The 18,180-nt window shown below is 45.7% G+C and overlaps 1 protein-coding gene across 1 annotated transcript in view; it reads right to left on the reverse strand.

The window, feature by feature from the left end:
* Positions 1-18,180, reverse strand: part of LOC119375409 (uncharacterized) — an 87,599-nt gene that overhangs the window by 41,625 nt on the left and 27,794 nt on the right. Inside the window, exons 2-4 of the mRNA XM_049411259.1 lie at positions 13,294-13,552; positions 3,594-3,833; positions 2,715-2,822 (exon numbers count right to left, since the gene is read on the reverse strand). Of these exons, the coding sequence (XP_049267216.1) occupies positions 2,715-2,822; positions 3,594-3,833; positions 13,294-13,552 (607 nt within the window). The remainder of the gene's footprint in view (positions 1-2,714; positions 2,823-3,593; positions 3,834-13,293; positions 13,553-18,180) is intronic.

Consider the following 18,180-nt stretch of genomic DNA (forward strand, 5'->3'; position numbering starts at 1 on the left):
TTGATACCTGACATTGAAGGCGTCTCTGGCGACGTTCCTTTCGGCGAAGTTGTCTTGAATTTGATGTCCCCTGTGTCTTGAGCGAGGCGTCTCGAATTTGTCTTAACTTCAGTTGACTTGCTATCAAACGCTTTTCTTTAAGCTTCGATGTTTGTAGTTGTCCTTGTCGGAGAACCTTTTGTTGCTAAAGTCGATCGATTTGCTTGTGCTGGCCTTGCTGATGTTTCTGCGGAAATTACTGAGGTGGCAGCACTTTTGGAACATGACACTGATCTTCTTGGCAATTTGATGTGGTGTCCAGGAGGCAGCAGTTGCACTGTGGGCTGCTGTGATGCCTGCCGGGCAGTGAAGATAGGGCCAGAATTGCTGAAACGCTCTTGAAGAGCCTCTGCGATGTCATTTGCGGACGCTTCTGGTACCCGACAACATGCAAGGTTTGTTGCATTGGAAACTTCTATATTAATACGAGGTTCTTGATACCTAGTTTTCTGAAGGGATCTTCTGTCATCAGAAGTAACAGGTGGCCTTTCGTTTTCGTTGTTGGAGTTTGTGCTGAATATTGAGTCTGTAACGCTTCGATATTCAGGTAGTTGAGCACTGGAAATTACCGCAACAGGCATGCCTTGATCAGGTTCCAGCTGCGAATTTCGGCAAGGATGCGGAACTACTGAAATAGAACCTTGCGGTAAAAAGCACCTCTTGGACTCGTCCTGGCGTCGTTGGATATTCTCCCGATGCTTCAGCTCGCTTAACGTTAACGCAGCGACCTTATGAGGCAGGCGGTGAGCATTAGGAACAACTGAAGAGCCGCGTGAAGGAAAACCCGGTGGTGGGCCGCGTACGCTAGGCGAAGAATCAGGTGCATAGGGTGGGTCAGTAACACCTCGAGTCCTACACTGCTTTGAAGAGGTAGAAAATCCCGATTTTTGTGCCGAAGCAAAGCCTGGTGGAAGGTCGGTTGTTGTGGGAAAACGCCTTGGGTGACTTTCACTCCGCTTATGCTTCGCTTTGTCTTGTGGGAATGGCCGATTCATGCTCGGTGTTCGAATGCATGAAGATTGCTTGCGAAAATGACGACTGAGTACAATTGTCCGCAGATGGCTATAAGGAAATCTTCATTGTAGTGTTTAAATTGGGTGACATTTTTTATTTTTGTCCACGACTCATCATTTTCGAAGATGCGCGTGAGATAAAATCGGAAGGCCTCACCGCTGACGTATTCGTTGAAATTGGTGACCATCTCCCTTTCCGACCATGATGCAACAATAGCGTGGAGCTCGAAAAGGTGGAAACAGTCCTGCACGGGTCCATCGTCCGCTGATCCGGTGTACTTGGGGATGTCAAGGCCCACCGATGGTTCTGTCATGATGCTAGTCACAATTGGGTATCCGCTTCTGTAGTCCGCATGCAGTCAAGGTATCTTGCTGAGGGCTTTGTTGATGATGTGCGGCTGATGAAGCGGCTGCCAGGTCTCCATCCTGTCGACTTGTGTGACGCTATGAATGAGAGACGTGCCGTGGCTCAGACGCCATACTTTTATTCCATCGCACGCGCACTTCTTCATCGTCGACTTCTCCTACCGTGGGTTCATGTGTCACATGCACTATAACATCGCACAGTACACCGGCCTCTAGCATTTCAGCTACATCGAACCCGCGACCTTCGGGTCGTCAGCCGAGCACCGAAAGCATTGTATATATGCTACCGCGGCGGACATTTTGTCGAAGAATTCATGCGATATTGTAGAACAGTCCACTGCGATTATTACAGGGCTATGCTAGCTCTCTGAATCCGAGACCGGATACATTTGTTATGGTACAGTCGACTGATTAAACTTTACGTAAGTATATAACCATCTACGACACGCATTATAATAGACTGTCTATGAATGCGTGAAACTTACATAATTTGACGTCAGGGTTATGGACACCAACTTTAAAGCAAGTGGTAGATGTAAAATAAATTCCAGTGTAGTTTAAATCAATTAATTTTATTTATTGTAATTTTTTTCAGTACTGACATTCTTAGCTGACAGCATAGCAGATACATATATAAAACCAAGTGATACAGCATGTTACATGTGTTGCTGGGTCATTTAGCGTTCAAACACAGCCTCCAAGATGTTGTAAATAAACATTAAAACAGGAAGATAACTTGCAAGAAACAAGAAAAGGCGACGTCTTGAATAAAATATTGGCGCCGTAATTGTAATAATTGTAATTACAACGTGAATATTTAGATAATTATCGTACAGTCTGCAGTGCTATATTTCTGCATAAACGAAATTCAACTACCTACTCAAATTACATGCGATAGCTACCGCATTCCTAAAAAGGTATATATATATATATATATATATATATATATATATATATATATATATATATATATATATATATATATATATATATATCTTTTTTTTTTCTTTGAAATGCTTGTCGATACGTGCACGCCGAACGCTTCGTTAAACACGCTGTTACCTTCGCCAAAGCGATCGCCTCAATGAAAACACTTCAGCCAGAAGTGACATAAAGGAAATTTAGGCAACAACAAGGCTTAATTTACCGTGAGGTCGTGGTCTTTTTGCCGATAATGCACAGAAATGACAAAGTCGCGTCTCCACATAAGGACGCCGGGTCGCAAACGCATAAAGCTGGGACCACCAGTGCTGCCCAAGGAAAAGAGTATGGCGAGACCTTCACAGAGACACTAACCTGTGAGACCATCTTTGTCGGTCGCAGCGACGTCTGCTCCCGCGTTGACCAAGGCCAGGATGGCGTCGCTGCTTCCGGACGGGCAGTAAGTTTTGCTGGGACGTGTCTCTGCATACAATGCGAGTAGGTTAAAGGTGTACCAACAACACAGTCTCTTTTTTTTGTTTTTTTTTAATCTCTAGCGCAACGCTGTTCCCCAACTCATCGTTGAAACACACCATCGCCAAGCTCATGACGCACAATTCACACCGTGAGACATCCGCATTCCCAATTCGTGTCGTGAAACTAACTAACTAACTAACTAACTAACTAACTAACTAACTAACTAACTAACTAACTAACTAACTAACTAACTAACTAACTAACTAACTAACTAACTAACTAACTAACTAACTAACTAACTAACTAACTAACTAACTAACTAACTAACTAACTAACTAACTAACTAACTAACTAACTAACTAACTAACTAACTAACTAACTAACTAACTAACTAACTAACTAACTAACTAACTAAATAAATAAATAAATAAATAAATCAGTAAATAAAAACTCATAGGGTCCCTTACGCATTCACCTCAGACGACTCGAATGCGAAATTGCTTCAAAAGTTAGCTAACTAAGGGGGCCTAATTAAGCAAATAATCAGAACACAAAAAGTTATTTGATTTACTCCAGGTAATAGTCAGCAACATGCACTTGGTCGCGTCCTGATAAAGTGCGTTGGCATATTTTTAAACTCTGTCTAAAGATAGCTGGGGAACCCCGTATTTCTCCTCTTCATCCATGTGTAGTGTTGCGCAGTGAATGGTGAACCGGTACCAACTCGCTCGCCTGTCAGTTCTTTTGCCTTGTTAATAGCGTTTTACACACACTCACCGACACTGGCGGCCCACAGGAGCGGCGGCCTCCCGTCCTGGTCCCTGACGCTCACGTCCACGCCCAGCTCGATGAGCCTCCGCAGCGCGGCGAGGCCCACTCGGACGTCGTTGCCCATCTCGCTGTTGGGTCCGCACATCTGGGCGGCGTAGTGGATCGGGTACGCACCGTGGATGTCTGCCGTCGATGGGTTGGCGCCGGCCGACACCAGGATGTCCATGCACTCCAGCTCGCCGCACACTGCGGTGAAATTTAAGGTGTTGGGACTGATTTAAAACAAGTTTCAAAAAGTGTTATGGAGGCGACCACAGTCCTTGACTTGGGTCTCTGTTAGTGGCACTCGCACGTTCCTCGGGTTAACGTTGCGGTTCGTCGCACTGCCGAAGCGGATCTCAGAGGCCACGTAGAAAGAAGCGCGTTGTTCAGATCTGCTCCGCCAGGTGCCGCAACGATCCCAGCTGCTCACAAGAAAACCGTCTGCTCTTTCAATGAACTCATTCAAATATTTTTATTAATTATGCTGACAGTCAATCGACCTTTTTCTTAACAAACACGCTCCTGTATCATATGCATCCAGCATAACTCTTAACTTGAACCAGTACCATCGATTTCATACCAGTTTTATTTTATAAAACAGATTTTATGAATATTCGGCAAACCGGAAGTAAGTTATCGACCCGAAGTGCTTGGAAGAGAAACAAAAGTGTAACTCGTTGCCTGGGCCACTGAAATGTTTGACGATACAGAGCCCTGTGTAATCTACTATGGGAGAGCGGTAAATGGTCTCCAACGAAACTTCAAGGCTCTTGAAGGTTTCGAAGAATAGGCACCGTACTGTCGAGTTTTCCAGTGCGACTGCAGCGCCAGAACGCAAAACCTAGCGGACAAAAAACGCAATAATGAGACGGGGTTGCTCAAAATGGAACGCGATGTGCGCGTCTCCCTCTCTGAATGAGTGGGCGGACTGCGGCCGGGATACACGGGGGACGCGTTCGTGCGTCTGTTTTCTGCGTGCCCCTAACGGCCAATGCCTGCGAACTTGGGACAGGCCAGTGCGACCAACGCAGCTCCCTCTGGTCAGTGTACGGTGCCTATACCAGCCCACTAAGACCTCGTCGCATCCAGGTAATAGGAAGCTCACTTAGAATTCAAGAACCTCACTTGACATCTGCATGGTCTTACGCAGAAGAGCTGGGCCTGATCCAAGAAACATGGCCAATGAGCACGCGCAGTATTCGCTTTGTTAGTGAATTAGTGTTAGTGAATATACCTCATTCATGCCAAATATGGCCACACGGAAGCCCATATGCACTTCCACGGTCACTGTTGGAACCCGCGGACCCTAAACACTCAAAGAAAAGTTATCAAACGCCGTCTCTGTGCACATCAGACAACATGGCACAATGATGCATTGCCGCAAGAGACGCGCTACGAATTTCTGTTCCATACAGGAACGTGACCCGTCCCTAACCGTCATGGTTGATCACGTAGTGAAACAGCCATTGTAAGCTATTAAAGCGAAAGCCTTAGATGCCTCATCGATCGCAAAAATAGACTGTCGGTGTTGACCGTCGTCCGGCGGAGTCGGCGTCAACACGAGTGATGAAAATAATCATCAGCACGTGATGACGTCACTGTATGATTTCACACACCGTTAAAATTTGTGACGTCACATAAGGTGACGTCACATGATGCCGTCATCACAAGACATCTTTACTTATTCAAAGGTGGGCCGATCACGGTGACAGTGGAAAACCATTTGAGCAGCAGAAAGCTTGCAATGCCACCGATCCTGAAGGCAGTGCTTAAACCACGTTACGTAAGAAAGCTTTCGGACGGGGACAGAGGAGAAGACGGGGGAGGGGGGGGGGGGGGGCAAAAAGATGGCTTTCGCATTCGAGTCAACATAGGCGAATGCGTAAGGGACCCTGTGAGTTTTTGCAGCCGAGCAAATGCTAGCGTTTTTACGAGAAAGCTTTGAGTGACGAAGTGCCCGTGTGACATTTGAGGAAGACAAGTTTTGTTGTTCTCTGCAGTGGCATTCTCTCTTTCTAGCTCTCTATTTTGGCACACGTTTTTAAGCGTTTGAGCCGGGGATCTATGTTCCTGAACATGTTGTTTGAAACAATAACAAAAAAGTTGCATGCATTATTAGAAATCTTTTTTTCACATTACGGGAGGAGCCGCTAGGGGGCTGAGCCGATCGGACGCCTCTCGTACGGGCTCTGACAATTTCTCATTCTTGCGGCGGAATAAGGACAATCACAGGATTCAAGACCATCACAGCTGTCGCCAGACGATCACCCGATTCGTCAGACGCCAGGATATACCAGGTGGGCCTAGTTTTTCGAGCCGTGACACTGCTTAAAGTTCTCACAACGACGCCGGCCAAGCTATGCCATCGCTCGGCCATCGACGCGCCGGCAACTAGGCGACAAGTCGGGCCCCCGGCTTGTTCGAAGCCTACGAAATGGAAGTTGTGGAGATTGAGGGGGAGACGCTAACTCCCGAAGAGTACAACAGCACTCAAGGATGGGTTGTGGCCCATGAACGACGCAGAAAGGCGAAATGCAAGGCAAACGCGGAACTTGCCACGAACGCGGGCGAGGCGTCCAAGGAGACGCCTCGGAAGCTCAAGGATTTTCTGCATCGCCGGCCGGTGCCGAAAGAACCGCAATTGCCGGAAGATGATTACAAGGTTGTAATACGTCCAGGAGGTGGCTTGGACTTGACGAGACAGAGTGTAGCGCTCATCAGAGACGGCGTTCTACGAGCGGCAAAAATAGAGCCGGACGTTGCTGGGGAAGATACTCTGAGAATCAACATGCGACAGAATACCATAATCATGAGCACGCCCAGTCTGGCAAATGCGAAGAACTACAGCAACATCAAGGAAATCCAAGTCAATGGAAAGAGCTACGCCACAGCCGCTTATATAACAGCGCCAGAAAATACATCCAAGGGAGTTATACACGGAATATGACAATCAAGAAGACATAAAGAAGAGCTTGGTCAACCAGAGAAACATGACCATTCTACATGCGCGACGTATTGGACTCACGGACTCAGTGGTTATTGTTTTTGAAGGGTATTTTGTGCCGTACTTTGTCTATTACCGTGGTGCCGAATATAGGTGTCTCCTCTAAGAAACAATACGAAACATGCACTACACGCGGAAGAGTTGGACATCGGGCGGATGTTTGCCCACAGCCCGACAGCAAGAAATGTCGTGGTTGTGGAGTACTTGATCCAACCGACGACCACCAGTGTGACCCACAGTGCTACTCTGCGGTAAAGGTCATCTTACAGGTGATAAGAAATGCAAAGAACGGTTCAAGACCCCATATCTTTTGAAGAAGAGAAGGTGGGAGAAACAACAACGACAACGCGACGAACAACAAGAAATGAACGTTTCGACGAACACCAGTACAACACAGAATTGGAAGGAACAACACACAGAAGAAAATCCAGCGGAGGAAAATGGCAATGCCACCCAAGGCAAAGGAGGACGACTCAGGGATCGTTCTAGCTCATTCTCGCGACTCGCCGAAGGGGAAAGAGAAACTACCCAACGCAGACTCAGATCAAGATCCAGATTAAGGTCCGCACCTCAAAGATCCAGGTCACGGGCCAGATCCAAGTCAAGCACAAAGACGTCACCTCAGGCAGAGTCCGGAGTGGGTCCTGATGGCGGTCGGGGCAACCGCACAACTGTGAGCTGGGCGGGCAAGCTTTGCGGGGAATCTCTCCCGTCTGGGAGTTCGTCTGAGGCAGTGGTAGAAGAGTCCGCCCTAGGGCAAGAACTAAATCAAATTAAGAAAATGCTAGAGCAACTCACCCGAGAAAACGCAAAACAGAGGGACGAAATAAAACAGCTAAAGGAGGAAAACGCTAAGCTTAGGCGAAATCAGCTACGCGAGTCACCTAGCCCCATACAATCGTCTACCCAAATTATAACTCATGTTTCTGCACAAGCGTCAGGAGCGCATGCAGCAAAACGACGTGCAGAGGAAACATCTCACGTAGGAAGTGAAGACATATCAAAACTCCTAGAAAAGAAAGTAGAGAATATGTTCGGAGAACTAACCAAGGCAATGCAACAGCAATTCGCGGGATTACAAGTGCAGCTTGGAGAAATACAACAAAGAATAGATAGCATAGAAAATCGACTAACGGCGGTGGAGAACACGCAAACAGATTTGAGGCCTATTGGAGCAGGCCCGGTTAAAACTAATACTAAACCATACAACCGGCCGCTAACGACCGAAGTAATCAGTCACAGGGGAAGGGCCAGTTACCAAACATGGCTCGACGTAGTCAGTATACAATTCGGCAGTGGAACTGTCGTGGGTATCGCCGGAAACGGGGAAACTTACAACAGTTCCTAAACGGAAAGGAGGCGCCGGATGTCATCGCCTTACAGGAAACTGGAGGAACGGCTAAATTATCGAATTACAAATCTTATGAATCCCGTGACGAAAAAACGTCCGTAACAACCCTCGTGCGAAGAAATCTCACGGTGATAGAACATGATACGTAAATTTGCGACGTCGATCATGTTCTAGTTGAGTTAGTTCCATCGCAGAAGAGTGGCGAAAGTCTATTTATATTAAACGTATATAGCAGCCCTAGACAAAAGACCAAATTTAGGTCGCTTTTCAGAAAAACGATAAACATTACAAAAAACCGAGCACTTGTTATAGTAGGAGATTTCAATGCATCGCATGCGGCCTGGGGTTATGATAAGGAAAATATCAAAGGTAGAAATCTCTGGATTGACGCCCAACAGGAGGGACTTACGTTAGTAACCGACCCCCACTTCCCAACTAGGATCGGAAACAGCGTATCCAAGGACACCTCCCCTGACCTTACATTTACTAAGAATATAATCGAAACATATTGGCTCAACACACACGAAAATATTGGCAGCGATCATTATATTATTGAGACTACCTTTAAAGCGGGCCCACGTAAAAGGGAAGGCAGAGCATTAAAAATGGTTGAATGGGATAGTTTCAGAAAAATCAGGGAGAGGGAAGCAAGTGATGCCATCGAAGACTTAGATGAATGGCTCGGAAAGCTTAAGCAAAATATTCACATGGCAACTAAGACCATATAAAAGACAGAAGGACTAGAAAACAAAGACAGTAAGCGCCTACATATGTGGGAAGCAAAGAAGAGCCTAGAAAAAAGGTGGAAAAAACAAAAGCACAACAAAAGCCTTAGAAAAAAGATTGTCACCCTCAGTAAAGATATTGAGAAATACGCCGAGCAACTGTGCAGGCAACAATGGAAGGCGAAGTGTGATGCGATGGAAAAACAAATAGGTTTCTCCAAAACGTGGAACCTCCTAAGATGTCTGATAGACTCGGACGCGAGCAAGACAGCACAACGACAAAACTTAAGTATACTTCTACACAAATACAAAGGTACCGAAGAAGAACTAATACAAGAACTGAAGCAGAAATACATTGGGGATACAACCAAAGAGCAATTAAGTTCGTACAAAGGCAAAGAAAATGATTCTCTAGACCGACCCATAAGAGAGGCCGAGGTACGATCGGAACTCATGAAACTGAATACGACATCTGCCCCGGGTCCCGATGGAATCACGAACAAAACGCTTAGGAATTTAGATGGTAAGTCCATCGAAGCCCTCACCGAATATACGAACGAGTGCTGGGAAAAAGGTCAGATACCAAAACAATGGAAAACGGCAAAAATAATAATGATTCCCAAGCCAGGCAAGAAATTAAATCTTGATAACCTTAGACCTATTTCCCTGACATCATGTATAGGAAAGTTATTAGAGCATGTCATTCTAACTCGCCTGACAAATTATATGGAAGACAATGAGCTCTTTCCCCATACGATGGTGGGCTTCAGGGCAAAACTGTCCACACAGGACATTATGCTGAAGATTAAACATCAAATAATCGATGCGGGCTTCGCAACACAGGATACTAAGGTTATAGTCGGCTTAGATCTTAAGGCCTTCGATAATACATCACATAAAGCTATACTTGAAAATCTTCAAGAGTTAGGGGTAGGCAAAAGAGTCTACGATTATATAAAAGACTTTCTTACTGACCGGACTGCAAGAATAATACTAGGTGAGAGAATCCCAAGAGTTTAGTCTAGGCAGCAAAGGAACGCCGCAAGGTTCAGTCCTATCGCCCTTCCTTTTTAACGTGGCCATGATAGGTCTCCCTACAAGACTGAAGGAAATTACGGGACTCCACCATAGCCTCTACGCGGATGACATTACCTTATGGATAGCAGGAGGTAGTGACGGATACATAGAGGAAACTTTACAAACAGCAGTAAACATTGTAGAAGAATTTGTCGCTCATAAGGGATTAGAATGCTCACCAGAAAAATCCAAACTCCTTTTCTACAACCCGACATGTAGAGGTCGGAAAAGCAGCAAGGATAAACCTAATATTAAAATCTATATTGGAGACAAGGAAATACCTACGGTCGAAAGCATAAGAATTTTGGGGCTCCGAATCAGCTCGAACGGGTATAACGGAGAAACGATAAGGTTACTTGAATCCAGTGCGCAGCAAATTATGCGCCTAATCAAAAGAATTGCAAACCAGCACTATGGCATGAAGGAAAATAATATGATAAGACTGGTACAGGCTTTTGTCATCAGTCGTATTGCATATGTGATTCCGTACCTCAGACTGGGTGGCCGAGAGAGAAAAGATCTAAAGAATCATTAGACGAGTTTTCAAACAGGCGATTGGACTTCCGATAACTACCTCTAATGAGAAATTACTTGAATTAGGGCTCCACAACACGTCAGAAGAGCTTATAGAAGCTCAGAGAATCGCACAATACGAAATACTAACTCAAAGTAAAACAGTCAGAAATATACTAGAGGAACTGGGCATAAACTACACAAATCAATTTGGCTTCAAAGAGGATATCCCTTACAAGATAAGGAAATGCTTAGTAATCTTACCACTACCAAAAAACATGCATCCCGACTATCATCAGGCAAGGAGAGCAGAAAGAGCGAAAAATATACATAACAACTTTAAAGATTTTCCGGAAACAACGTACGTCGACGCGGCCAAATACAAAAGAAATGACAACATGACTATAGCAGTAGTGGACTACAAAGGACATCATAAGGTTAGCGGTTCGGTAAGAACGAGCTTCGCAGAAGAGGCGGAGGAAGCAGCCATTGCACTGGCCATTGCAGCCACATCAACTACAGTAGTCATCAGCGATTCGCAGACGGCAGTAAGAAACTTTGCACGAGGGCGGATATCAAAAATCGCACTAAGAATATTGGCTGAACACAAAGACCAGCGAACAATTGATATTATCTGGGCGCCAGCTCACTCCTCCTTGCCCGGCAATGAGGCTGCACACCAGACAGCTCGAGGACTCACAGACCGAGCCTCTGGATTGCCGTGTTCGAGCTGGGAGGAAGATGAGCGATTTGAAAGGATGACCAGTTACAGAGAAATAACGCAGCATTATCGGCTCCGCATGAAAATTTATCCTCCAACACACGCGTCATTGAACAAAGGACAGGCGGTGGCGTGGCGCCTACTTCAGACACATACGTTCCCTAGTCCGGTAACGATGAACCGCTGCGCGCCGGAACTTTATTCGGACAAGTGTAAATTTTGCAATAATAGGGCGGACTTGAGCCACATGCTCTGGGCGTGCCCGGAGGCTCCCATGAGGGCCGAATTCCCAGACGGGCGTGGGTGGAAGGCCGCGCTCCTCAGCTGCGACTCACAATTACAAGCAGGCTTAGTGCGGCAGGCCGAAGACGCTGCCAGGACCCACGGGATCATGGCCGACGTCTAGGCTGGGTCCACCCTTCTGAAAGGGGGAGGGGGATCTTTCTGCCAATTAAATAAAGTTCGTTCATCATCATCACATTACACCGTTATTGATTCGGAAATCGTTCAAGATATATAAATGCCTGAAATAGGGTTAAAAGTCAACTTATGGTGACCAGAACACTACTTGTTTAACCGTGGTTCCTTTCTTTCTGCCAGAGGAGAAGGTGAGGTTAGAGGTAACAAAAATTCGGCAGCTCCCACGCCTTGTGGGAATCGGTTTCTTGTGAAGCAGGCAGCCAGTATACTTCTATATGTGCTATATATTATTAAGCGCTACGAGGTGGACCGACGTGTTTTTGTAAGAGTAGTAGTTGTGTGCGCATCGTGGGCTTACCAGGCACGTCGACTAGACTGGCGTGTAAAGTGTAACATGTGGTAGCTTTAATAATTGTTGGGATTTTACGTCACAAAACCCTAACATGTGGTAGCTTTAATAATTTTCGGGATTTTACGTCCCAAAACCACGATATGATTGTGAGGGGCGTAAGCTCCGAAAATTTTAACCGCCTGGGGTTCTTTAACGTGCGCCTGAATCTGAACACACGGGCCTCTACCATTTTTCCTCCATCGAAATGCCGCCGCCGCGGCAGGGATTCAACACCGCAACGTTTTGTTAGTTTTCAAAGAAGCTAATTATACGATTAAAATGTGGTTGAAGTTTAGCGTGCGACCCGTGTGTTTCTTCCCCATCTTCCCGACTGGCGCTAACTGTTGCAATGAATCCTAAGAAAGTGACCCGATTTTTCGTTCTGTTGCTATCATTGTGCTGTCTGCGTTTTGTCTTGCTGGGCGCAGGTTCACCCCACAAATAGGTCAATTATTATGGCTTTGACTGCTGCGTTCTTTACCGTCACAAAAAGCGACAAAAAGTTACACGATCCGTTATGCATTTGCATAAGACGACTGGTAGGCGAAAGCTGTTTTATCATTTTTTTTGTTTCTCGGTCGATTGTACTGAACCAGCCCAAATTTTCCGCACAAAACGTGGTTTTGCACTGCCTCCGGGATCGGCCCAGGGATGACGTTACGCGATGACGTTATAAAGCGACGTCACTTGATACGGCGTCATAGTGACGTCACAAATTTTGGTGGCATGTGATGTCATTACACGATGATGATTTTTCGCATAACTCGTTTTGACGCCGCCGACGCCGCTTGTCAATTTTCGCGTTTGGGGAGCCATCTAAGGCCTTCGTTTTAATATTGTAACAAACTCTACGTCGAGCTGTACCAATGGTCTGTTGAGTCAAGGACCTGCCGAAACATATATGTATAACAGTACCTATGTATAGCAAAGTATAAGTTACAATAATTTTTAAGTTACAATAAGCAGGTATGTATTACAAGAGCAAATGTCTACGTGTACATGTTTGTATTCATATCAACGTTTTTTTCCTTTTCCTCTTAGCTGCCCCGCCACGGTGGTCTAGTGCTTATGGCGCTCGACTGCTGACCCGATGGTCGCGGGATCGAATCGCGGCCGCGGCGGCTGCATTTTCGATGGAGGCGAAAATGTTTGAGGCCCGTGTACCCAGTTATATGTGCACGTTAAAGAACCCCAGTTGGTCGAAACTTCCGGAGCCCTCCACTACCGCGTCTCTCATAATCATATCGTGGTTTTGGGACATTAAACCCCAAATATTATTAATATTACTTTTCCGCTTAGCTGTCCTGTATTTCTGTGTTGCACATTGTATTGGACCGGCCCCTAGCCACTTTAGGCTATCAGTCCAAATATTCGTTGTATATGCAGTTTTCTGCTCATGAAAATAGAGTTCTATTTATTTATTTATTTATTTATTTATTTATATATCCCTCGTGTCCCTCACCTGTGGCCCAGTGTACGCAGGAGTGCTTCTCGTTGTCGACGCAGTTGACGTCAGCGCCTCGCTCGACCAGGAAGCGAACCATGGTGCGGTTGCCGGAGATGACGGCGAAGTGCAGGGTCGTGTAGCCTTCTTCGTCCTGCACCGACGTCAGGCCCGGCTCGTACAGCAGCAGCAGCTCGGCGCAGCCCGTCGTCAGGTTCTCGGCGCAGTAGTGCAGCGCCGTCTTGCCCGACCGGTCGCGGGCGGCCGTCAACGAGGGCTGCGAGAAGGCGTCAAAAGAAATGAAAACTCGTTGCTTCTGGTCGAACTTGGGAGTAATGAAATTACGCCAACTACAGTAGGTTTTTGCTGTAATGGGTAATGTAATGAATTACTTGAACCGGGTAATTTCACGAAAATGACTCATTACTTTCTCTATTACTTTGGACTCAAATACAGCATGTCAGAGTCCCCTTATGACTTCAAAAATTGACCAATAAAAGGAGGAAAGAAACTCCCATGCTCCCTTATGCATTCGTCTAAGACGACTCGAAGGCGAAAGCCATCTTTATTTTCTCAGTCGATTGCACTGATCACCCCCTCCCCTCTACCCGCGCAGGCTTTCTGCACTCAAAGCACTGCCTCCGGGATCGGCGGCATTGGAAGCTTTCTGCACTTCATGGGACTTTGCAGTACCTCCAGGATCGGTCCACCTTTGACCAAGCGACGATTTCATGTGTTGACGTCACGGTGCGTGACTTCATAGTGGCGTCATTTGGCGACGTCATGTTGTGATGATTATTTTTTGCCTCGCGCGTGTTCACGACGCCGATGGTCACTTTTGGCACTTGATGGCCGATCTATGGCTTTCGGTCGCATTAATAAAAGGATATATGACAGGCGAGTTAGAATAATAAACAGAATTATGCGCGATACTTAAATATATCAGATTAATCAGATTACCACATCGTCCTTCCCCTTCCTCCGCGGTTTCTGTGAACTAATTTTCAAGTGAAATAAATCAGTTTGAAATGTGTACTTGTCCTTGTTGCCCTTGTTTGTTTTTATCTACGCCGCAACTTTAGTAAAAAAAAAATCACAGCATATCCACGGAGTGAATTATGATGAGTGGGCGAAGCTGCGGAGGTTCATCGGTAAACCGTGAATCTTCCGTGAATTCTGCCCAGTACATCATCACCGACGTGAGATCGGGCGCGTTTATACTAAAGGTTCGATGAGTTATGACGACTTGCAGCTCACTTTAATTTTACATGTACGCTGTGAATTTTCATTGTTTAGAAAACCATTGCTTTAGAAAACATCTGGCGTCTTTCGTTAAGCAGCTGGCGTCTTTTCGTTTTGCTTTAGAAACATCTAGCGTTCTTTCGTTTTGCTTTTACAAAACATCTGGCGTCTTTCGTTGGTTTATTTCATCAATAAAACGGCGTTTTGAACAAAATTTTCATTGTTTAATCACGCACAGGAGAAATCTCACCAGGCACTACCTTGGAGGTAAACTATGGCTGCTAATGGGAATGAGAGACAGAAGTCGGCTTTTAGCTAACACTTACACTTCTACTTCTACTAACGTTTCCTACTGGAACATGCCAATGGCTGCTAATGGGGAATGAGAGACAGAAGAATTCGGCTTTAGTTAACGCGCACGCTGCGAATTTTTATTGTTCAACAACGCACAGGAAAAATCTCCCACCGGCACCACCTTGGAGGTCAAAGCGTAAGGCTGGTTACGCACTACGACTACTACGACTACGACTACGAGGGACGAACGGGTGCCGCCTTAAGGAGCTTCGCCCCTAAAAAAATCACAGCATATCCACGGAGTGAATGATGATGAGTGGGCGAAGCTGCGGAGGTTCATCGGTAAACCGTGAATCTTCTGTGAATTCTGCCCAGTACATCATCACCGACGTGAGATAGGGCGCGTTTATACTAAAGGTTCGATGAGTTATGACGACTTGCAGCTCAGTTTAATTTTACATGTACGCTGTGAATTTTCATTGTTTAGAAAACCATTGCTTCAGAAAACATCTGGCGTCTTTCGTTAAGCAGCTGGCGTCTTTTCGTTTTGCTTTAGAAACATCTGGCGTTCTTTCGTTTTGCTTTTACAAAACATCTGGCGTCTTTCGTTGGTTTATTTCATCAATCAACGGCGTTTTGAACAAAATTTTTATTGTTTGATCACGCACAGGAGAAATCTCACCAGGCACTACCTTGGAGGTAAACAATGGCTGCTAATGGGAATGAGAGACAGAAGAATTCATTGTAAAAAGACAGGGCGTGCAAACACGGACACAAGAAGGAAGTCAGGACACCACAAACGCCGACTAACAACTGAAGAGACGCACAACGGCTGAAAAGAAAGAAGGCACGAAAACTTATCTGCGCATGCCCATCCAACAGGCGAACCTATCAATCCGGCACGCGTGGCGGTCTACGTGGAAGATAACTGTTAAGGCATTTGATTTCATCTTTATGCAAGTTAATCGACGGTTGGCTCACGCATGCGCTACTACTATTCTCGATATGCCATGCTTCAATCATCAGGCGCGTTTCTTCATTTCTATGCCGGTACAACACTGCGCATTCATCAAATTTTGGCGTGCACTTACAATCTCGACAATGTAAGGATAGATTAGAAGGTGAGCCTCCTGTTAGCGATCTCTTATGTTCTAATAATCTCTGGTTGATGCATCGGCCCGTCTGTCCTACGTAGAAGCGGCCGCAGCTGAAAGGGATCTTATACACCACACTCGTACGGCAATCAATGAATTTGTTGGTGTGTTTCACGAAACAAATATCGGTCCGCTTCTTGTCTTTTACTCCCTCATTCTTCCTCTGCACAGCGGCACAAATCTTAACTAGCTTATTGGCAGCCGTGAAAACAACATTAACGCCGTATCTAGTTCCTACTTTCTTTAGCCTGTGAGATACGCGATGAATGTACGGTATACCTACGACACGTTTCTTCCTATCGCTTTCTGCAACCATGCTCGGACTTAACACAATAGACTTCTTTAAACGTTCAGCGACCGTGGTCACTGCATCACGAGGATACCCTACATCTAAAAGACGTGTAACCTGTGCGTTAAAGCTATCACTCATTTTGTGCTCACACGACTTGGTGAGGGCTGACTTAAGGCAAGACATGGCGATGCCGTTTTTTACAACCTTCGAGTGCTTCGACGAAAAATTTAACAGCGGTTTCGAAGATCTAGGAGAATACTGCCAGCGCACGTGGTTCTTCTGGAACGTTAAGGAAATGTCTAGAAATTGTATTCCATTATTCTGAGGCACCTCTTTAGTGAAGCTCGAGCCAAGTCTCCAAGTTGCACCTTTCAAAGTCTTAGGTAATTCGGTTATTAAGGTTTTTCGTTATGTGGACGATTACTTGATTTTTTGTAGTGGTGAGGACTTTGAAAAGGTGGTAACTTCCGTGAGCGAAAAATTTGAATTAAATGGAGGAGGGCTGAGCTTCACTAAAGAGGTGCCTCAGAATAATGGAATACAATTTCTAGACATTTCGTTAACGTTCCAGAAGAACCACGTGTGCTGGCAGTATTCTCCTAGATCTTCGAAACCGCTGTTAAATTTTTCGTCGAAGCACTCGAAGGTTGTAAAAAAACGGCATCGCCATGTCTTGCCTTAAGTCAGCCCTCACCAAGTCGTGTGAGCACAAAATGAGTGATAGCTTTAACGCACAGGTTACACGTCTTTTAGATGTAGGGTATCCTCGTGATGCAGTGGCCACGGTCGCTGAACGTTTAAAGAAGTCTATTGTGTTAAGTCCGAGCATGGTTGCAGAAAGCGATAGGAAGAAACGTGTCGTAGGTATACCGTACATTCATCGCGTATCTCACAGGCTAAAGAAAGTAGGAACTAGATACGGCGTTAATGTTGTTTTCACGGCTGCCAATAAGCTAGGTAAGATTTGGAGGAAGAATGAGGGAGTAAAAGACAAGAAGCGGACCGATATTTGTTTCGGGAAACACACCAACAAATTCATTGATTGCCGTACGAGTGTGGTGTATAAGATCCCTTTCAGCTGCGGCCGCTTCTACGTAGGACAGATGGGCCGATGCATCAACCAGAGATTATTAGAACATAAGAGATCGCTAACAGGAGGCTCACCTTCTAATCTATCCTTACATTGTCGAGATTGTAAGTGCACGCCAAAATTTGATGAATGCGCAGTGTTGTACCGGCATAGAAATGAAGAAACGCGCCTGATGATTGAAGCATGGCATATCGAGAATAGTAGTAGCGCATGCGTGAGCCAACCGTCGATTAACTTGCATAAAGATGAAATCAAATACCTTAACAGTTATCTTCCACGTAGACCGCCACGCGTGCCGGATTGATAGGTTCGCCTGTTGGATGGGCATGCGCAGATAAGTTTTCGTGCCTTCTTTCTTTTCAGCCGTTGTGCGTCTCTTCAGTTGTTAGTCGGCGTTTGTGGTGTCCTGACTTCCTTCTTGTGTCCGTGTTTGCACGCCCTGTCTTTTTACAATGAATACTTACCAACTAGCTCAGCTCTCTGTTATTCAAAGACAGAAGAAGTCGGCTTTTAGCTAACACTTACACTTCTACTTCTACTAACGTTTCCTACTGGAACATGCCAATGGCTGCTAATGGGGAATGAGAGACAGAAGAATTCGGCTTTTAGTTAACGCGCACGCTGCGAATTTTTTATTGTTCAACAACGCACAGGAAAAATCTCCCACCGGCACCACCTTGGAGGTCAAAGCGTAAGACTGGTTACGCACTACGACTACTACGACTACGACTACGAGGGACGAAATGGTGCCGCCTTAAGGAGCTTCGCCCCTAAAAAAATTGGGGAGGAGAGAAGCATGTAGGGCAGGGCGTTTCAGCTCCGCTAACTTGAAA

This window comes from Rhipicephalus sanguineus, chromosome 11 (genome assembly GCF_013339695.2).
Source record: "Rhipicephalus sanguineus isolate Rsan-2018 chromosome 11, BIME_Rsan_1.4, whole genome shotgun sequence".
Classification (NCBI taxonomy): domain Eukaryota; kingdom Metazoa; phylum Arthropoda; class Arachnida; order Ixodida; family Ixodidae; genus Rhipicephalus; species Rhipicephalus sanguineus.